The 24394-nt window shown below is 36.3% G+C and overlaps 1 protein-coding gene across 1 annotated transcript in view; it reads right to left on the reverse strand.

Annotated features, from left to right (window-relative positions):
* Rcd1 (Reduction in Cnn dots 1) overlaps window positions 1-24394 on the reverse strand; it is a 100390-nt gene that overhangs the window by 53134 nt on the left and 22862 nt on the right. The window contains exon 6 of the mRNA XM_081762566.1: window positions 22663-22924. Within this exon, the coding sequence (XP_081618692.1) occupies window positions 22663-22924 (262 nt within the window). The remainder of the gene's footprint in view (window positions 1-22662; window positions 22925-24394) is intronic.

Here is a 24394-nt window from a genome sequence, read left to right on the forward strand (position 1 = left end):
GAGGAAACGCCTGTAGATATCGCCTTGATTCCTCTACCCCCTGCAATTCCAATGCCCAAGGGAAACTTTCTTTAAATCTATCAATAGCTGAATATGAAATGAAAAGTTCAGCTGGAGTACCATTTATCGCGCTGTTGTACGAATAATTTAACAAATCTTGAGCATCTTTTAATACATTTTTCCATTTAGTGTGATTCTCGTAACACATTAATCGAATAATTCGGTTTAATTCCCGATGGGAACGTTCCACGATTCCGTTGGCCTTAGGATTATAGGGTGTAGTAAGAATATGATGCATCTTATGCTCCAAACAATAATTTTTCCAGCGATTGGAGACAAATTGTGGTCCTTTATCTGATACTATTTGACAAGGGTAAGGGAACAAATAAAAATAGTCTTTATCTAATACTCGAATGAGTTCATTAACTGTAGCTGTTTTCAAAGGTAAGTAACAGACAAATCTAGTATAAACATCTATGATTGATATGAAATAATACCCATAACTACATGGAAGTTTTCCGACAAGATCTACACATAATTTTTGATGGGGCTTTTCGGCTTCAATATGTAGATCTTCCCGAGCAATTATACGATTGGAGAATTTTGTTTTAGCACACAATTCACAGTTTTTAATATGTTGTACAAAAGTACGTCTTTGGTTTTTCCAATGGAATAAGCTTCGTGCAAGCTGTACACATTTATTTATTCCAAAATGACCAGTGTTATGTATTCTCTCAACTACTTTGTCTATTAGGGTTACCGGAAGGACTAACAACCACGTATGAAGTTTTAAATTCTTTATAAATACCAAATCATCTACGACTTTGATAGTTTCACAGTTTGGTGTTGAATGCAGTTTATCTTTCAACTGCATACAATAAGGGTCGGACTGTTGTAACTCAATGATTTCTTGATGCTCAAACCAAGTTTTCTCTTCATATCTAATAAAATTTATTTGATAAGTGTCTAATTCGGTTGGAATCTCAGGAGTATTCCTACTTAACGGATCAGCTATTTTATTATCTGTACCCTTAATATGTTCGAAAGTTAAATCAAATCTTTGTAATTTTAATAAAATTTTTGTCGTTCGCATATCCAAATTTTGGAGAGTAAAAGCATACGTAACAGCGTTGTTATCACAATGGACCGTTACATTTCGTCCTAGAATATAATACGAAAAACGTTCGCAAAGGAACAATACAGCCAAAAGTTCCAGTTGGAAAACAGAATAAGATATTTCATATAATTTTAACTTTCTACTGGCATACTCAATGACCAGTACATCTCCATTCTCATTATATTGTGCTAAATATCCCGCCAAATTCTCCAACGACGCATCTGAAAATAAATGGAAAGGCTTTGTAAAATCCGGCTGGCTTAGCGCAGGAGGTTCACTTATCAGAATTCTCAATTCCTGAAATAGATCTAAAATTTCTGACGTAAGCCGAAATTTTCTGTCTTTCTTTAACAGATCAAATAATGGAGCAGTCAATGCTGCAAAACCTGGGATAAACTTCCTTCTCCAGGAAAGAATTCCAAGGAAAGATCTTAATTTCTTTTTAGTAGTAGGTATCGGAAAATATTTAATGGCCTCGTTTTGCTTGGGATTTGGTTTTATCTCGATCCCATTCACAATATGACCGAGGAATAAAATTTCGGTTTGTAAAAATTTGCATTTCTTGAAATTCAGAGCGAAATTTCCATAATCCAAAATTTTGAACACATTTTCCAGGTCTTTAAAATGATCCGAAATGTTGGAACTAAAACATAAAATATCATCCAAGTACACCACTACGAACTTTCTTGTACTTAATCCAAAGTATGAATTCATGATTTTTTGAAAAATGCTTGGACTAGACTTAAGGGGATCTTCTACCATCTCCGCTTAGGTTTCTAACTCTCCATTTGATAACATGTAAAATTTAATATGGTAATTTCTAACAAAGTATTGCAGGTAATAACTTGAAATTTTTAATACAAATACACAAGACCCATATAAATCCAACCACGGTCTCCAATTTACGTTACATGCGTTAGATTAATTGCAATATATTCTTCAGTAAGTTTGGCAACAGAGAATAAAAAGTATGCTGCAGAGGGGAGAGGGCTGACCATCTGTTTGCTTATTAGCTACTTTTAAAAGGACGCTCTTACCAGAAAAATCACGTTGTGATTCTCACTTCTCAGTGGTTAGAATGGTCTGGACTGGAAGAGCCCAAAACCTCTTCTTTCTTCCTTTCACGGTTTGTTTGTTTCTTCCACCCCCTGCTGTCACAAGAAGACAACTTGTTTCGGAAAGCACTTTGAATTAGTAGCGAAAAGCCAAACTGAATGACACCACGGACGGATTAAATGGAGGGGCGGTCACTCCCTCCGAGAACATTTGAATACTTTGAATAATCGGAGTAAGAAACTAGAAATTGCGTAATCTAATAAGAAAAGTTTGTTGAAGTATACAAATCAAGACGCATTTTAAGTGTCACAGCATTGTACTCTCATCCCCTCCCCTCCCAATTCCCTTCTGAAGAAGTTCTCTTTTGTTTCTCTGTTCCATATTAGCCTTTACACTTACACTTTCATTATCCAGTATTGATTTTTACCATACCATCTGCACAGAAGGCGAATAAGGTTTACGAGTCCTTCCTGCCCCCTTTTTTTTTAAAATTGCTAATTATAATAAAATTTATCGAAAACAATTCATCTCAACGATAAAGACTTATACACATTCATTATTGCAATTTTAAAATAAACTCGCCGCCTGTCGCGTATGCTAGCGATCTAATATATACGAATAGATGAAAAGTTAGTTTGAAGCGTATTGTTTTTCTGTAATTAAGTCCGAATTCATATTTGTTTCTATTGTTGCATCGACAAAAGTGAGTGCTAAATCGATTTAGGCTCGTTGGTCTTTGCGAGGTCCCTCAAGATGCAAGGCCGTGGGCAGTCGCCCACCACTTGAAACGCCTCTGCACTAGAGGTCTGCACGTGCTCGGGCCTACAAAGAATGTATCACTTCGGGCCCGGGAGGGGTTCGGGCAGTAGCGTCATTTCAGATTTGGCTTGGGGGGCCAAGACCCCTTGATATATGTAAAATTTCGCGTTTTTCACTGATTTACTACTATGCTATTGATAAAAATTATATAAATCTCAAACTCGGGAGGGGGGCAAATGCCTCTCCCTGTCCTCCTAAATGACGCCCCTGGGTTCGGGCTGTGAATTTTTAAATATACAACCATATTTCTCGGACTTTTTCGGGCCTAACTTTGTAAATATAGTGTAAAACGATACAAATTGCGCTGTTCTTTCTGGAGGACTTTTAAAACACAACTGCAAAATCAAACCTCGAATTGCTGTAAATAAAAATACAATTTTGCATTAATAATTAAGTTTCTGCAATTCGGGCTTATTTCGGGCTCATTTGATTATCACAGAGCTCAGTCCGGGCTAGGGCCTAAATGCTAAGACATATTTTGGACTCGGGTCGGGCCTCACATTGTAAATTCACAGGCCGGGCCCGGACTGAAAATTCCGGCCCGTGCAGACCTCTGCTCTGCACCCGCACACATTCCTTCCTAGTCCAGAAAATCTCCTCCCCTCCGCATCGTCAATAATGGTAAATTTGTTCCTCGTATATTTGCTTATTATTGTAAGAGAAGTTCAAACCAGAACTCTAAAATTTGTTCGTTCTCTGGGGTAATGTGAGTAATGCAAATTAAGAAAGATATGCGTAATATACAAATGTCAGAAAAACTTGATATCAATTTGAATAACCTTTTACGTAATGTTTATTTTAGAAATAATAAACTTATGCAAGTATATCGAGGCATCTGAAATTTAATGTTAAATAGTGGCGAGTGAGCCAGAAGGGGCGTGCACTATTCAGTTAGTCAAAGAACTCATATATGTAGCTTGAAAACTAATACTATTTAAACCAATATTGAATTAGACAAATTTGATCACTCTGGCCACAGAAAAGGCGTCACCTTCTATGGCCCACCCATCGCATGATGGGAATGAAAGACAGAGGAAAAAAAAGACAAATTTGTAAAAAGTAGGATAACCATAATTGGAAATAGTGTGTGTATTTTTTAAGGAGGAAACCCAGAAGTACATTCTCGATATAATAATAATAATAATAATAATAATAATAATAATAATAATAATAATAATCTTTCTCACTTCAATCATAGGTTGATGCGCAAGAAGGAAATTTTAAAACTTTTCTCTCCCCTGGGAGAGCTGTTTTATAATTTGATAAGGTCTCTTCTTCGTAACTGCATCTATCCCTGATCGGGCCGCGGTGGGTCAGTGGTAGAGAGTTCACCTCTAATGCATGGCGTCCTTAGTTCGATCTCAGCTCGCACCAAGTGAACTTTGTGGAGGACAAACACCATGTGTGGGGGTTTTCTCGGGGTTCTCCCGTTTCCTTCCACTTTCTGCATTCCAGCATTTCCTTCTTTTCACAACATCACTAGCTCCTTTAACCTACCAGGCATAACTGTGGGACGTAAAACTTATAGATTTTTCTATCCTTGATCTTCCACTTCCTGGTTTTTCTTCTACCTTTTCCCCTATCAACATGGTGATCCAATCGGAGTGCCGAATAAGATGTCCAAGCATGCTGTTTCTTTTTTTTTCCTATTATCTTCATGATCTGTCGTCCTTCATTAGCTTCCTTTAGTACGTCTTCATTCCTTTTCCTTATACAGTATTATTATTATTACACAACCACACAAAATAAATAAAAGTTCTGTGCACTGGACCCCAGGGTATTGATTCGATGTATTTTGGTACCCAGAACCCAAATTTCGAAACTCCAGGACGATTTGATCGTGTCAACTTTGTTTTATGGGCGAAGAACGTAAGTGCTGTTTTACGTTTGCTTATGTTTATCGCCCATTTAAAAACATATCACGGTCAATCGTCCTGGGGTTTCGAAATTTGGATTCTGGGTACCAAAATATTTTGAATCCATACCCTGGGGTCTGGTGCACAGAACTTTTATTCTTTTTGTGTAGCTGTGTTATTATTATTATTATTATTATTATTATTATTATTATTATTATTATTATTATTATTATTATTATTATTTTCCATGCGTACATTTTCTCGAAAATATCCTCCCCCTAAGAGATGATCAACAATTCATTCCTGAATAGTACTCAGCTTCTTTTCCTACTAATGACTATTTAGGAGTTTTTCCTTAGCTGAATCTCGTTATATTGTGTCTCCATTGTACGTAGAATAGGATTCGATTGCCAGTGTAAGCTCACAACTTCCGAAGTTGAGTCAACATCGTGAAAGAAATGGAGAACTATCCGAATAAAGTGGTAGCGATCTCTGGCCAAGAAAGACGAAAGGATTGTTTGATGTCATTGCACTGATCACGATCTTCTAGGTTGTGAATGTTTACCAGCTGGCATGTCCAGGCCCCTATGGGCTGTATTGCTGAGTTTAGATTTTAGACTAATAAACAGCTGTCTTTAGAAAATAACCTTGTAACACAAATATGATAGTCATGAGTTCCGAACCATAGTGTCAAGTGGTATAAATCTCACTTGGGTGGTAAAATTTGTTATTAGACATTCGTGGAAATCAACTGCTCTGTTAAAATATTTCAGTTTTCTAACATTGTTATGCCTAATTATTATTAAGCATTAATAATTAATTATTATTAAGAAGAAGCTGAAAATCGAGAAACATGGAAGAAATATTTCAAGGTCCAAACTGAAAATTAAGAAGAAACGAAAAAAATCTCATCTGTCCCAGGACCGGCCAAAAGGCAGAATACTTAATAATAATAATAATAATAATAATAATAATAATAATAATAATAATAATAATAATAATAATAATAATAATAAGAATTTTAAAATTTCTTTCTTGATTATAAGAATACATTATACATTATAAAAGTCGTATACAAAGAAATGTATACATCCTAGAAATAGTATATACATATCAACGAAATGCCTTACTACTGTCAAACAACATTTGTACTGTGTATACATTTATATTAATTCTATAGACTGTCACGTCTTTTAATCACGTGGCTTCCCAGCTTGGCTCACAACGATGAGCAAACGCCAATGATTTGAGTATTCTAGTAGGGAATCGAACCTAGAATCACGCGAACAGGAGTCAAAAGTTCTAATTACAAGACTATGGAACCCCTTAGTATGACGTTATGCTTGAAATTCAAATGATTCTACCAAAAACAATTATCAACGAAATAGTTTATTACATCTCTAACACATTACATTTATACTGTGCATACATCTATATTAATTACATTATGAAAAGGAGTAGAATGACTATATGCCTGAAATTAAAATGATCCTACAAAAAGCATATTTTTCAACGAAATACCTTCCTATTGTCATGTATACGGGTAATTTTATTCGTGGGTGGAAGGAGGAGTCGCCCGAAGTAATGAAGAAATACAATACTCTCCTATCTGATAATTGAAATCATGAATAAATTTTATTATTATTATTCTTTCTGTATATGTTCATTTTCGAGTTAATCATTCCATATCGGACTCCCGAAGAAAAAAAAAACCTATCGAAACAACTTATTGACCGTGCTGATAGCGACTACTCCCCGTCACGACACCGATTTTCAGTTTTGTTAGTGTTAGGAAAAAGAAGAGTGAGAAAGAAGAGTAGCAGAGGGAGGCAGGGAAGAAAAGAAAAAGAGAAAGAATGAAGAAAGATAAAGGATTGGAGGAGAAAGGATTACTGGATAATTCAGGAAATATAGTAATGAACTTGAATGGTTATTAACGAAGGATCAATTCCGAAGTGATCCGGAAATAGACACATGTCCATAAATACGAGCCTGGTCTGGGTCCAGGCGACTGCACAAGAGGGAGTTGCCCAAACCCAGCCCAAGCTAGGTGAAAATGGAATTTAATTGGTTGTAAGGTAATCCTGAATGGTAAATATTAACTATCCAGTCTCTGAACTCCATACTCTGAGATCGACCACACATATGAATTAGCTTGGCGAGACTTCTTTTTTGGAAGGAGAGAGTACCAAATTCTTTTCCTCTTTGATTCCTTCATTTTGTCACACTTCTTGCAACACAGATATTATAGCACAACGACAGTAGAATTTCCAGTAAGTGCACTTTGCAGTTCGTTTCAAGACTATTCTAAAACTCAAGGGTCACAAAATCACCCTCCCCTCTTTCCCTTTTCGAAGGGATCTTTCGGGGGAAAAGGTGAAAAATGTGGAAACAATTGGATACAATTACTAAGAACATTTTCCTTCTTCCTTCACAAGTCTCTTGTTTATGGTCATTTCGTCTTGTGTGATAAGGCGGACTTCAGAACACAAAATTGCAACGCTCCAGATTCCCTACCCAAATTGTCACGCGGTTCGTATGTCAGTCTTCGAGTTTCTTCAAAGAATGTTACATTATCTGCTATGAATCTGCAAACGATCTCCATTGTATAACTGCTATCTCGATAGAGGCAGTGGACAAAACTGAGGACAAAGCTGCCCAAAACAAGTTTTTGACAAAAAAAAAAGAAAAGGAAGAAACAGAGACAACATTTGTTTTTAGCCAGAAGCGCTCATAAATCACTACCACGTGACGCGAAGACTATTAGGGCTAGAGGTTCAGCAGAGAGCTCTCAATTCCTGGAGAAATTCTATCCTCTACGTTGCCAAGTGTAAACGGAAGTATACATTATAATTAATCTAAATTGATCTAGGGCATTAAATCAAAAACAGAAACCATGAACATATAGGTATTGCTGTTGGAAAATATCATGGAAAATTTTGAGACGGTAAGTGCAATATCTTGTTAAATATTCACATAGAAATATCTACGTGTTATCTTATAGGGATCCTGAAACACTTGCAAGTGGGTAGACATCCCCTTAAGCCCCATAGGCAAAAGGCACAATACGTATTGTCGACCTAAATAAATAAAACTAGTACAATCATAGGAATCAGGGTGTAATTTTACGCCATAATAGCCCATCGTTGCATCCATTGAACTAAAGATATTTGATCCAGAAATGCGTGTCAATATTTCGTTAATGGGTTCTACCTGTATTTTAGGCGTTATTACTTTGTTATTCAACAATCTCAAATCAATTACAGGTCTAACTCCTCCTGATGCTTTTCTTACACAGTGAATAGGGTTCCGATAACAACTTGGTTTCTCCTTGGCAATTCCTAATTTAACCCACTTATTTATTTCTTCCTCAAATTCCCTTTGCATCGCCTGGGGAATTGGGTATAATTTTCCAACAACCGGGATTTGATCTGTTAATTCAATTTTATATGGGTCACATTTTATAGGTTTCGGATATTCACAGAAAAGATGCTTATACTTGATTAGCAGTTCTAGTAGTTTAGTTTTAATGTTTGAATCTAAATCTTCACGATGATTGACGTACTCTCTGAGTTCAGATTCAGATATCTGACCATAATTCTCATCGCCGGAAAAAGAAGATGGAATATTGGACTCATTAGACATATATTCACTGTTCAACTGTACCAATAATACTTTCGGGTAGGCAATATCTAAAGTTACTTGCTCCTGACTACTATTCTTTAATATCAATGTGCGATTTTCGCTGGTCAATATTACGCTAAATTTTTCAAAGAAAGGAGATCCTAACAACATATCGGCTTTCATGTCCTTAACAACAAATACTGGGACATCAAATAAGCTACCCTGAATATTTAAGGTTAATTCAATGGATCCCTTTACTACAAACCTATCTGTTCCGGCAAATGCTTTCAAACATATTCTTGATGTAGGCTTAAGCTTTGCAGACCGAAAAGAATTTTGTAATGTTTCCCAAATTTTTATAATTTAAGAGATTTACTTCAGCTCCTGTATCTAATATACAATTTATATCTATTCCCCCTACTTCACAACATATTGTTGGGGATGGAAACACTTCAACACCATGATGGCCATTTTCGTTTTCCTCCTCCTTTTTCAATACAAAACGAGTGAAAAATTGTATGGGACCTACAAAGCTAGAATCTAAGACCGTATCTATGTTATGTATTAATCTTTCACTTAATTGATTTATTTGTGGGGAGAGAAGTCCCGACGAGCAGACGCCGTCTCCCCTTAATGGCGACTGCTCATTATGTTTTCCGATCCAGTATTGTAATTAGTATTTGAATTACCAGATTGGAAAACGTTAGAAGTACTTGGATACACTCCTACTGCAGAATATGGGGGAGTCAGAGCAGATGTCACTGTAGTAATTCCCGGAACCGGTAGAGGGGTATTCGGTGTAAACAACGTGACCGGAGGAAATGCGCCAAATGGTGGCTTCGCTCCATATATATTGGTCACATATGGTGGGGGAATATTCCCATAATTTATTCCTGGAACAAAAGAATTACTGTTATTCGTTCCGGAACGCCAACCTTGGTTAAAGGAACCGAATCCTCTATTCGTACGTTCATTTCTACGTTGAGTATTATAATTTTTATTTCTGGAAAAATTCTTTCTATTTCCAGTCGAGTAATTTTTTTCAGATTTTGGTTCTATGTTTATAGGTTCCGTTTGAGCCGAATTGTCAGTTCTCAAAAGCTTATGCTGACCTATACTAGTTTGTCTAATATTGGGTCTCTTTAATTGAATCTTCAAATTTGACGCATTTCCGGAGTTACCAGTAGATTCACCCTCCAATTCTGTTAATCTCATCATTAAATCGTGAACAGAATTTACAGAACCCAATTTTAATATTTTTTTCTCGTCAGCAGGTAGACAATCAAGAATTAAGTCCTTTAATTCCGAATCTGACGGTGAACTTACGACCAAGTGATATGAATCAATTATCGACCAGGCAAAGTCAGATAAAGAAGAAAACTTAGATTTGTCATATCTCATCGAATAGAGATGGCGTTTCTGCGCCCTCTCCATCCGAGGAGATATATACTGATTCCTGAAGAGGTTGACGAAATCCCGGAAAGTTCTTATTTTGTGCGAAATACTACGATACCAGGATTTCGCAGAGTCTTCCAGACACCTAGCTATAATGTATCTTCGATCTTTTTCTCTTAATTGATACATACTCATGGTTTGGAGTAAGTCCTCCAGGAATATTCTACCCGAAGTAGTCATTTTACCATCAAATTTTGGAAAATTGTGCATTTCCCGAAGATACGCACCAATTGGCCTAGGTGGTGGAGAATCATCAGATTCGTCACTCTCTTCAAGAGTTGTTTTTGCCGGTACTTCGACTATTCCTAACTTATCATACATATCCGTACCAGAATCTAAATTAACATCATGCGGTTTAACCCGGTCACACCGATTTGCATAAATTTCTCTGACTTTTACATCTTCGCCGGATATATTTCTTTCGCCTATTCGCGGAGGAATTTTCTGAGTTTCTCGGCATATTATGCTCATCAACCGTATCCTTCCCTTGGTCGGATTCGGATGTTGAGCAATCATTTGAGGCTCCTATCCCATTACTGGTATTCTCTCTATTTGTCTCTGTCACCGCGAACTCTTTCAATAATGTTTCTAAAGGACCTTCAGAAATTGGTTCCTCTACTTTATCACGAGTGGGATGAACTTCTACCCGTGTCCTTCGACCCTTACGAGAAAGAGAGTTCTCCCGGATTACCCGCTCGCACCTAGCTTCCTGATTATCGAGTCGATGCGACAACTTTTCTATCTTTTTCTCAAATTTATTAATATTTTCAGTAATGAGACCTTCGCATCTAGTTTCCGCCATAAGAAACCTTTCGTTTACTGTCTTTTCAATACTTTCCCTAGTTTCACGGCATTTTTCTAAACTGTGTTTAAACGCAGCTACTGTGTCACGTTCTAAAATTTTCACATTGTTAGCTATTTTCTCATTTGCATCTTTCAGGTCTCTATACTCTTTAATTTGTTGTTCCTTTACATGATTGTAATTTACATTACAATTCTCTTGACAATTCTCTATGTCAAGTCTTAATTTTCCTAAATCACTATTCACATCGTCAATTTTGGAATTGATTTCTTGGGATACTACCTCTCGATTCTTTTCAACATCATTTGCTAATTTTTCTAAATCAGATTTGACTTTATTTACATCACTCACTGCAGAAGCTATCTCACCCGAAAGTTCTAATCTAACCTGGTTTAAGTTTTGCATTAACTGTAATTTTACTGACTGAATTTCAGAGTTTACAGTCGACAATTGACTCTCAACAGAAGACAACTTTTTGTCCAGTTTTGTTTCCAAACTCTCAACAGAAGACAACTTTTTGTCCAGTTTTGTTTCCAAACTTCCTATTATACCTTTCAGACTTTCCAATAGCGGCCCTCCTGCTATTTCAATTTGAGGGACCGATTTACGTGACACTACCGTGTGTTCTCTGTCAATTTCACTGGGGTTATCACTCGTCTTGTTCATGGCTGAGCACTTTTGACAAATCCATTTACCTTCATTTTCTTTAATATTTGTCACATCAGCCTGACTTAACTTAATACATGTTGTGTGGAATAGTTGTTCACAACTATCACATCCTACAGATTCCACACAATCGGAAATTCGAGTCTTTCCACAACACTTATGAGTATCTGGCTCACACCTCTCTTCATCAAAATTAATGAACATTATAATATCATATTTCGCTTGTCACACAATCTCAAACAGATCAAAAGGGGGAAGAAAAGAAACTAATTTAACCTCATTTGCTTTTCGCTTACTTACCCTAAAGGTTTCGTGCCAGTAAATGTACACTCCCGCTTTTATTTTATTCCCATATATCCCTGGCTAAAGGGTCGCCATTTTTGTAAACGCTTACTTTTTTTTTTTTTTTTTTTTATAATGTTAATTTAATGTAAATATTTTATTTTACATTTATATCTAGTACGAATCATAAAATTTTAAATAAATTTTGGAGAAAGAAAAAAAAATCCTATTCATGATGTTTTCCTTTTAGGACATAATTACTGGCTCGTCTATACCCCACTGAACAGATGCCCGAAGAGTAGTGTGGCCACCACCACCATTCGCGCGCCAATCCAATGCAGTACAGAACAACCACAATGGCCTAAAAGGATTAACTCAAATTCTGACCAGACAAGTTTTGTTTCAAAAATTAACGAACGTTTATTGCATCTGACTATTTAAAAAAAAATGTCGTGTCATTAATTCCAAGATCTTGCTGAAGCGACACCCAGCATCGAAACCTTTAAGCTTTACTTAAACGAAGACTATCATTAATCTTATTTATAGTACTTCAACTTGAAGACGATATTAATCAGTCAACTGTATGTACAAATATGTACTGTTTCGATTTGACCAAATAAAATTTTAAATATTTGTATATCTTTTATTGCAATTTCATATTCTTTAAATAACAACAATACTCCTTCATCTCTTAAGGAGTCAGTTTCAAGAACGGATAACAAAATTCCTTTAAGAAATTGGAAAAGGAAAAATAACTCATTGCTATCACTAAACATAGTATCATTTACAGTTGAGGTTAACTCCATATCTCACCAGGCGTGCCCATCTTATAATCTCCAATCAATAAACACACAACAAAAAAAAAATGTTACTATTATTTTCCCTATAATTCAGCATATTTGAAATACTGAATACACTCCCTTTTACGGAGGGCAAAAGCTTGATATTTATATCTCATTTCATTTAACGATATTCATTTAGTTATCCGCGAGACCGTGCATGACATTAATATCAAAGCAATATAACACACAATAATAAAGAAATCTACCTAACTAATCTAATCTAACCTAACCTATAGCTATTCTACTTCTACCTCATTTAGCACAAATATTTAAACCACATTTCATATTTAAGAGGGCGGATAACTTGCACATTATATATATTTATATGTTCACATCATACAAAATTCACACAATAATAAAAGAAATCAGACACATAAATAAATTGCACGCTGGAGTTGCCTCAACATCTATTTACGCTATCAGGAATAACAAATTTGTTTTTCAATAGTTTCTCGAAAGTATGCAAATGAGGTTTTAATTATACAGCATAATTCAATTTCTGTGGAATTTTGAATTTATGTTAACCGTATCACAAACGCTCATGAAAGAAAAAAAAAACTAACTTAAAGTGACTATGGAATCAGTACCGTCAACAGTATCAATATATATTTATCAAATAACGTGCTTTTAAGATGTCAACATCAAGACGATGTGCAGAGCTTTCACTATCTGGTCTCATAGCAGCAGCTAATTATAAGACTCGAAGTTCGTGACTATTAGATTTTGTCATTACTCATTTCCTTCCCCTCTAAAGACTGTCTGAAATTGTGTGACTTAGCGATACGCTTAACAACTCTTCATCATAATCACATACATAACGGAGAATTGACTATTGTCCCAGATTAACAATTTTGAATTCAGTCATCAAGACAATGTCACTGATACCCCAAAGTCACTAATACTTCAAGTGGTTTAAAAAGGAGTTCTCATGCAACTTCTAGAAGTCAACAAAATGGAGGATAAAGTCACTGACCTGTATTCTGAGATGCTCACACAGTACCAAAATTTTACCACCTGGTTGACTGTCTGGTTGGTTCCAACATTACCTGAGCATCCTTCTTGTTCCCAAATTACCCTGAATAGCACCGAGAAAACATCTTGGACGGCTTCTCTTCATTTTTGATTAACCTCCGTTTGAATTGCCATGTTAAAGATAGGCCGTCTCCAAACGAAACACTACTCGTTATTATTATTATTTCCCAAGAGCCCCATTCTGCCTAATTGTGCCAGGTTAGTCAAATTTCTGGTTTTGACAGGGTTTACGGTCCAAAATTTCCTTTTAGATGCACATTTTCCTTTTATATTTTAGAAGGGCTCTTGGGCTCTTTCACTATTATGTTATTTATAGGATCTTCTGTACACCTTACACACCCCCTCTTGACAACACTAGATTTAACTATAATAAGTGTTGATATTTAATTTTTATGACTCTTAATATATAAAATCAGTTTTAACAAAAGAAAAGAGAATTTATTTATTTATTTCCGCATATTTCATTATTCTTTTTCTTCTATATTAATTATTTAATTTGGCTATTCCCACTTTGAGACATACCAACATGGCGAACGTTTGTTTACATTTCGAAAAGACGCACAATTCATGCAAGGTCAGACTTCAAAACCCCAGACCAGGTAAGCTTGTCACGGAACACATTAAGGTGTTCGTACTTTTATGAGAATCATGGCAGTTATGCTAAATATACTTTGAATCTCTATAAAGGTAAACAATAAATTCTATCTTTCTTCCGGTCAAACATTAGGCCTAAAATTATGTAAACAAAATTAACCTATAACGTTCTTTCGTACATTAATGCCGAATAACTTTTGGATTTAAAACAATTTCATTATTATTAACTACAATCGTAATAATAAATAGGTTATCTCATGTCATCGTAGTATAATTCCGTAATATTAACAAGATAAATATAGTGACTTAAATATAGTTACTGCAAAGCACACCATCTGAGCCGTCATACTACATCACTTACGTTATGCAGCTATCAATGTTATATTGTCGGTACTGATTTACAATATGCTAGTCAGCAGTGATACATATTATAATAAAAATAACCTACCGATAAAATGTACAAGGAATATAACCTACCGATAGAATGTACAAGGAATACTGTAATATAGAATTTTATCTAATGTTACCGGTAGTGAAAAACATACCGTAACAATATGAGACGAATTTACACAAAGTTTTACATGGTAGAGGCTTGACCGACTCAGAATAAACTCTGAATACTCCCCTACCGGACAGTATTTTTATTAACCGGAAGTGGACTTTTTTTTCTGTGGAAGGTATGTGAATTTTTTAAAGTGTTAGTGCTTTTAAGTGAACTGAATTTTGTTTATGCCTCAAACTAGAACTGGTAAAAACACTTTTCCAGAAAACATTTTTAACATGGAGCAAAATTCGCGCCCTTCTTTTAATATACCACACCTCACTAAGTATTCGGGACACGTTACGGAGGACCCCGATAGATTTTTTATGCTTTTTGACCATCTTGCATTATTGCATTCGTGGAATGAACAGAAAAAGAAAGAACTATTACCTATGTACTTACAAGATGTAGCACTTGATTTAGTACTACAGTTAAAGGCCCAGAATCAGTTAGACGCGCTTAATTATGCCCAATTAAAAGACAAATTAGTTGCACTGAGTAGACCAAGATTACCGGCATATCGAGCGGAATTCGAAATTTTTCAAGTCCAACAAGGTGAAAACGAGCCAGTAGATGCGTATTTTCTCAGAAAATTAAGGGTCATTAGGCAAGTTTTGCCTCAGGCCACCGAGGAGCAGAAAATAAATTATTTATCCTTAGGTTTAAAGAAAACTTTTTTGCAAAAGATAGCGTTAGAAACATTTACAACTGTTCACGCCTTACAAACGCATTTACACAACCTCGAGAAAGCAAATGACCTCATGAAGAAACGTGATTACGTGGAATTACAACAGGCATTCTATTCACTCTGCGATCAGAGTACACCAGTCAGCAGTTTACATTCATCAGCAGTCGCTGGCGCTTCCTTCCCTGTACATCATCAACAACTGACCTATCCAATATGTAACCCAACACCTAGTTGGAATCAATACCAGCAACCAGCTTCAGTTTTTCCTACACCTTCAGCACCACAGCTACAGGGTGCATCACAAAATCAGATAATTCCAAATCCTTCCCCCCAAGTTGCTAATCCGAATCCCCCTCCCGAACCCCCCGCGCCTAGCACATCTAGTAATTCCAGTGCAAACAATTCATTAGATTTTACTAAATTAGCAAATCAAATGGCTGAACTATCTCTTCTTGTAGCTCAAAATGCCATTAAGAACTCACAATTTAGAAGAGGTGGCCGTAACAATTATAGGTCGAAAAGTACAAATAACGGAAATCAAAATCGGCAGAGAAATGGAAATAAGAGCAATTCTAAAAATAATAATAAAGATAATAATAGTAATCCTAGGCCGGAAACTGTTACAGTATGCGGTACGTGCTATAAGAAAGGTCATTCTTCCAGTACATGTTATAAGAACAATCAGCAGGGAAACGCCTAGGGGGGCCCCAGGACACACCCTCTCAAGAACATGTTCTGAGGGCCGAGAACCAGGAAAAAAGTGAACAACAAAGATTGACAAATGCATCACTTTATGCAGTAGCTCCGTTATCAGATAGAAGGGAGAACATTAAAATGTTAAACCAGGAACATAATTATTAATTAATGTAACAATTAATAAAGAAAAGTATCCTGTGATCATAGACACTGGCAGTTCATTGAGTCTTTGGCCTAAAAATTGGCTTCCACCAAACACAAAATTGATTCCTTTTAGCACTAATCTACGAGGAATTGAGAATTCTGTCGTAAATTTACGCTATATAGCTTTGATTACATTCAGAATTGGCTCAACAACATTTTCTCATTATTTCAGAATTTTAGAGCATGGAGATTTTTTGCCTTTATTCGGTGAAGACATTCTAAATCGATTACAGACCAAAATTGACTTAAAGAATAACATGTTGTCAGTATACAAGAAACCACGGCCTCCGCAGTATCCAATTGAAATTGATACCCAGGAAAAATTATCTGCTAACGCTATGCATACAATAAACAGCACAAGTCGGCTGATGTTTATACAACACGAAACGTTACCATGCCAGCCAGGTCACATTTCTTTTTACCAATTAATATCAAGAATCGGCAAAAGAATAATAAATACTTTTTTATCTCTCCATTAGAAAATTTGCTGGACAAATACGGACTACAAACGTTGCCTACTAAAGTACCTAAGAATAATTTGACTTTATTGATATCAAATCCTACAAGTAGACCGGTAACGTTAGTAAAGAGCACCCCAATTGCGTATGTTGAAGAGAATGTTCAAGAAGTAGATTTACAGGGTGATTACCAAAAAGATGAACAAAATGACGAAACATTTTATAGAACGGAACAAGAAATTCAGAATAGGCTGGAAGAGACCAAGTCACTTTTTGATATTAAACTATTTGACATCAATCCAAGTTTAACGAGTCAGCAAAAGAAAGCTGTGCATGATCTACTTTTTAGATACAGGGATGTCTTTTCTTATACACCAACTGACATTGGCTACTTTCGTGGCTATGTACATAAAATAAGAATAGATAAAGGAGCCTTTCATCAGAGATCACCTCCCATTCCATTGGCAGTAAGACCCCAAATTGACTTACAAATTAAACAACTTTTAGATGCCAATATTATTAAAGAAACTAGTGACAGTTCTTTTTCCTCGCCACTTCTCATAGTGAAGAAGCCAAATACTTCAGAGTTCCGCTTAGTTCTCAACCTCCAAGCTTGCAATAGGTTCTCACACTACTTAAGTATACCATTTCAAAATACGGAGGATATTCTACACGTTTTAAGAGGAAAAAGCTCTATATCCACAATTGACATAAAAACCTCGTATTTCCAGCTATTATTGCATCCCAAAAGTCAAAAATACATGACTTTTGAGCTCAATCATACTAGGAAGGCATATAAGTTTCAACGTTGCGTAATGGGACACACTTCGTCCGCCGCTGCCCTAAGTATAGCTGTACGAATGCTTTTAGAGGGACTACCACCGCGCATAACAGCCTTTGCGGATGACCTCGTTATAGGAAGCAAAAACTGGAAACAACAATTGTCAGACTTGGAATTGCTCTTTAAAAGGTTAAGGAAACACGATTTTAGAGCAAACCCGAACAAGACCCATCTATTATACTCGGAATTAGAAGTTTTAGGATTCACAGTTAATGGAAAGGAGATTAAAATATCGCCTAAAATTTCCAATAAAATACGCAATTTTAAGAAACCAACCTCTAAACGCACCTTGAAGAGTTTCCTCGGACTATGCTCTTATTTGAGGGCACATATTAAAGATTTCACGGAAAAGGTGGAACCATTTCAAATTCTTTTAGACAAAAATTCAAAATTTAAATGGACAACAGAGCATGATGATCTATTTGAAAAACTTAAAACGGATATTATACAAGCTCCATCTTTATTTCATTTTGATCCATCATTGGAAATCCGAGCATATTCAGATGCTTCGTCAACCTCCGCAGGCGGCATATTGGCTTGTTATGATACTAAAACCAATCAGGAACGTGTTGTTTCCTATTGTAGTCGACGTTTTACTAAAACTGAGAGAAAGGCCTCCACATGGCAAAAAGAACTATATGCACTCATATATGTTCTTCGAAAATTTCGTTATTTCTTACTGAATAGAAAATTTAAATTATTTATAGATGCTAAATGTTTGACTTCACTCACTACCCAACCGGACAAAGTCGGAAAATTTAGTCGTTATAAAATATTTTTGGCAGATTACAATTTTGAAATACAGCACATTAAAAGTCAACAGCATCCTGCAGACATTTTTAGCCGCTTAGAAGACAAACAAGATATACAAAAGGACGAGAATCAAGAAGTTGATAACTTCTCCGACACAGAAGACGCTAAAGTTTTTGCTTCACATTCTTTAGAGCACACTTTTCAAATCGACCAGTCCATTATGTTACCTAATTTAGCAGATGAACAAAGGAAGGACCCTTCATTTTCGGACATCATTACTGTATTGGAAAATAAAGAACCTAGCAAATTATCTACACTCCGTGCGGCGAAATATTTTTCTCTTAAAAATGGATTATTATATAGGACTCAGAAACACCCTCAATTAGGACTGCTGTATTTACTTTGCGTACCAAAATCTTTACTAGGCAAATGGTTCGAGGCTATTCATAACAACCCAATGGCACCACACTTTGGTTACACCAAGACATACCAGTCGGCGCTTAGGAAATACTATTTTCCTAACATGAAAGCTTACATAGCCAATAGAATAAAGACATGCAATCTTTGTCAAAAACTAAAGAAGTTACCAGCTAAACCAGCGGGCCAATTGCTGCATCACCCATCTAAACCCATTGCCACTGCTTGGCAGTACGATTCAATTGGGCGAGTGCCAGTCGGAGATGGAAAATTCAAACACATACTAGTTGCTATAGAAATGTCCACGCGATACTGTGTCACCAGAGTTGTAGACAACATCACAGCAGAAGAAATTGAACAATTTCTCATATATGACATTATTCTTAAGTACGGAGCTTTTTCATACCTGTATTTGGATAGACACCCTGTACATAACGCTAAGAGACTGCAAAACTTAGCAAAATTCTACAATTTTGAATTTAAATTTTGTCCAGCATATGACCACAAAAATCTGGGTGTAGTGGAAACATTCCACAGAATAATACAGAACGCTCTTAAATTTTTTGTACAGGAGAATCAAAATCAATGGCCAAAACTAATTCCATACATAACATTCGCAATTAATACATTTGTGCAAGCCGGAACTAAATACTCATCTTTTTTCCTCATGTATGGATACGAACCTAAGACCATCTCTGATATTGCATTAGCGTCAACTCCAACATTATGTGTCAACAAAGAACATTTGAATAAGATACGAGGGATCGTTCAGGATAATTTAATCGCAAGTTATAATAAACAGAAAAAATATTTTGACAGCAGACATTAACAAACTAATTTTGATAAGGGACAGAAAGTACTTGTATTCTTTCCCAATCGTCAAGTTGGGATACCAGAATCATTTTCATCCAAATATGTAGGACCTCTAGAAATTATCGAAAGAGTTAATCCTAATCTTTATAAGATCAAATTTCCAAATTCATATCGTCAAACAATACAGGAGATTTCAGTGGACCGGATCAAGCCATTTCATGAATATAGAGATCATATAGAACAAGAATAAATAACTTCATTTTATTTTCTACACGAGCGAAAAAAAAAAAAAAATGCAGTACTCACCACTAAGAAGAAAGAAAATACAGAGACGCGAGTTCAGCAGATAAAACACTCTTCATAACGACACAAACATTCATTTCCTTTTTGTTTTATAAAAAGCTGATTCATTTATTTTACGGCTGAAGAAAAGAATGCTGACATCTCCATTTTTGCATTTAAAAGGCAACTGACCTTCACAGGGACAATCAACTTATAATCATACAACTTCTTTATTCTTTGAGCTAAATAGTGCTACCAACATAGAATATAAATATTCTACAGGACGTTCCAAAAGTTATGACCACTTCTACATTATACAGGATGATCAGGAATTCAGGACCATTATTACTATTGTCACTGACATTTAAAATTGGATTATTTTATTGAAATACATATCTTTAGTGCAAATATTTTAGAAACTTTTACACCTTATACAGGGTGACCAAGAAATCACGCCGTTCGAATCAGAACTTTCCAATATAAATTATCTTTATATCTCAGTGTCAATAGCAGCTTTTTTAATAATTCTAACTCTTATTATTTTATACATATTATATCGTCATCTTCGCTCGTTACCAAACAAATCTAGAACGAACCGCATAGAAATTTCATCTCCTATTCCCTTGGAAACATTTAATACCAATAATACAACTAAGGAGCAACAGCTAACACAGACTCCAAACCCACTTACTATAAGTGAATTAGTATATATTTATTGACGCCAAGCCAAAAACAGCCCTACCTCGAGGGAAATGAAGTGACATATTAAAATGCGCCGATCCTGCCTGTGATTAGGGACTAACTGTTTAGTGCTTTCTTCCGCTACCTTATTACTGCTCCGAAAAGTGATTTTTTTGTGTGTTGCAAGTGTTATTAATGTTTTAGTGCTTTTTTTGTGTGTGTGATACCTCAGTGTTGCCAACCCTCATATAAAGAAAAATAACCCTTCGGCTTATTTTTTAAACAAGCCAGGGGGGTGTAATATGTGATGTCGTAAACAAGCAGTTCCACGCTTCAATGTTTACAAACAACACCACATGGTTCGGCAAGAGGATCTTCCACCAGAGGGACCTGTAATCACATGCAGACGACGGCTTCTGGCCCCTCCCACGGAGCAGAAGACGACATCGGAGCAGCAGCGCCACCGCCACCCAAAAGGACCCTATAAATTGGATGGACGAAGGCAACTCGAGACCAGTTTTCTGGTGACCCTCCACTAGTCTGCTACGGGACTCTTGGAGTAACCTAACCCCAGGCCTCTAGTCTGCTACGGGACTACGCCTATCCTATCTCCTGGCTTAGCCTGCTACGGGGCTCTGTCTGGGTATCCCAACCTCAGCCGCTTAGCCTGCTACGGGGCTCTGTTGGCAACTTAACCTGCCTCTGCTTGCTACGGAGCATTGGTTCCTTAACTCCACTCCTCTTAGCCTGCTACGGGGCTCTGTTGGAGATCCTGTCTGCGACCACTCGGTCAAAGACTACCTTTTACTCACCCTTTTAAATAGAGACCAAATTGTATAGTATTTTGTACAAATACTCATATTTTTATAATAAAACTGGTAGTGGGAGTCGATTCCGGACACTCTTTTTATTATCTGCTCTACCTCTTCCTTATATGAGACGAATTTACACAAAGTTTTACAATATTAATGAGTAATTTGTTGAATTTTAGGGCTGTGTTAATTCTATGGTTTATCGTATTGAATGATTTGTTTCCATAACTTATCTAGCATTCCGATATCATGGTTTATTCACGGTTTCTCATTCTAATAAAATATGCGTCACACATAATTCTTTCTGTTTATGAAGACATCTTGTGAGGTACGTTTGCCTTGTTTATGAAGTGCTTAGTTTCCATTAGATGTCTTGATAAGCCTGACACTGCTAGATCTTTTTACCTTCGAGTCTCTCAGATATTCTTTTATTCTTGTTGCTATATATTTAGTCATGTCTATGTAAATATACTTACACTGACACGTCACCTAGTAAATGCCTGAAAGGCTTTGGTTTTCTAAATAATAATAATGTTTATAATCTGTTAAATACTTTTCTAAATCTGTAGATGCTTTTAGGATATAGGATATCTATCTATCTATCCTAAATCTATAGGATGGATGGATGGATAGATATCAAACATAGATAATGTACAGTTAAATAATTTACCTAATATTATCATATACTTAAATATACATACAACTACGTATATAAAGATGAAGACTTTATCAATAGATACATAATTATCATTTTTCATGTTATATTTATTTATGAATATACAACTAAAATTTTGAAATTTAAAAGCCTTGTAAATACAATTATATAATAAAGGCTCCTAATTTCAAAATGTTTCCAAAATTAACATCATTAATTATAATATATTTCGTTCGTTGATACCTGACATAGATTAAAAAGAAGGAAAGAAAAATATTTGAGCAGGATAAAAAGGGTAATTGACTCAATGCTTATGGTCGGTTTTCCAAGACGGATTGTGTGTGAATATGACTTTTTTTTTTTGACGTCTCTTGACGAAACGTAAGATTTCTACTAGTTATATGTTTTAATTGAGAGTTTTCCTTTCAAATCGATTTGTTTTATTTATATCTGATGATTTAACATTATTATTATTATTATTGAATGGTGATAGAATATAGGAAGTTAAATTTTAATTTAAAATCTGGCCTATAGATTAATGGGCATTGTACTCCATAAAGGTCGACCTTGAAACTTATAGTCACACGGCAAGCGAGTGAATGATAATCACTTACATTATTTGGAACCTTATAAACATTAATTTAATTACTACAATTTTATTTTAAAAATTACAAACCTGTAAAATATCCAGATATGCCGCTAAATATGGTGCATTAAGATTTTCAGTTAACAACAGGTGCAGCCATTGAGTAAGTTTTGTGTCCCAACCAACACTTGCCAATGCCTGACGGAGCCTCCATGCACTCTTGTCCACAGCAATACGACGAAGAACAGGCTCATTGAGATGGTCTGCATATGCAAGCCTCGCTAATCGATCTGCATTCAAGGCACGAATGACTTTGTTATACAAACGATTCTGAGTTGGTGTCCAACCAGTTCTATAAACCAAAAATAAAGCAAAGAAATTAAACTCCTTTAAACCTGTATGTAATGTTAGACATATAACAAGTGATATTTATTATTGTATTTTGGACAGCGCATTGACAGCATCCATTAAAATTAGCTGATTCAGTATCAATAAATATGAGATTTCCGCACATCTATTTACACATTCTGTCAACATGTAGTGACAGACAAAGTTTTTGTAATGTTAACTTTCAAGAACAAGAATCCATATTTTATCAAAACGATTAATGTCTTTAAAAATACATAAACATCTACCAATTTACAAAGTTATATGCATATAGTACTCGCTGGCATAAGCGCTCAGTATAGATGCTACTATATATATAAAAAGTGTTCAAATGAAAAGGTTCGAAACGTCGTACAAACTAAGCCGGTTGAAATCGGAACACGCCGCTTTGGGTTGTTGAGTTGATTTTGAGTTTAACGTCCCGTTCAGCAGCGTGGCTATATGAGACGTGGACCTACTGATTAACGTGGAATCCGAACCACATGAGCACCCGCCGGGAATCGAACCCGGGTCTCCCACGCCAAAAGCGCGTTCGCTAACCGCTTAGCCACGGAGGAGCTCTACGCCGCTTTGGGATAACGTAGTGCGACATCTAGGGAAGAGAATGTAATGTCCAGTGTGGTTGTGCGCACGCGCAGGCGCCTCTCTCACATGACACAGAGACGAATTAGGCAGTTGTGTGTTCCGTCTAATTGATGCTGCAGTGCATGTGAGGAAATCATAGTGTCTACACTGAAAAATTCTCCTATTGAGGAGTAGTGAGGTGTTACCAGATTTCTGACTACGGAATGAGGTAAACCAGCCGATCTTCACCGGATGGTGGCCGTATACGGGGGAGACTGTGTCCAACAAGACAGTGAGAAAGTGGAGTGTTCGTTTTCGTGAAGACAGGGAGAGTTTGAATGATGACCCGAGACCAGGCAAGCAAACACGGAAATCACGGCCGAACTCATCGACAAAGTGAACGATTTGTGAGAAGTGGTCGGCGTGTCACAATGCAAATATTGGCAGTGATGATGGGAGCCAGCAATTAAAGTGTGGACAATTGTGCACGACAGGTTGGGTTACTGGAAGGTGTGCGCACAGTGGGTTTCGAAGATGCTCAGTGAACCGCAAAAGGAACTGTGTGTTGCTAGCACTGCAACACTGTTCCGATATCATGAAAGACCCCGCAATCCTGGAACGGATCGTCGTCAGCGACGAGAGCTGGTGCCATAATTTCAAGCCAGAGACAAAGCGAGACAGCATGCAACCTCCTCCTAAAAAATTCAAAGCTGTGTTCTCAGCAGGCAAGGTGATGCTCACCGCCTTTTTCGACGTTCGAGGTCCGATGCTCATCAAATTCCTCGAGCATGAAAAAAACATTAACAGTGACGTGTATTGTGAGACACTCCGTAGCCTACTCAAGCCCATCAAGAGTAAACGGCCTGGGCTG

This window comes from Thermobia domestica, chromosome 1, assembly GCF_964235325.1.
Source record: "Thermobia domestica chromosome 1, izTheDome1.hap1.1, whole genome shotgun sequence".
Lineage (NCBI taxonomy): Eukaryota > Metazoa > Arthropoda > Insecta > Zygentoma > Lepismatidae > Thermobia > Thermobia domestica.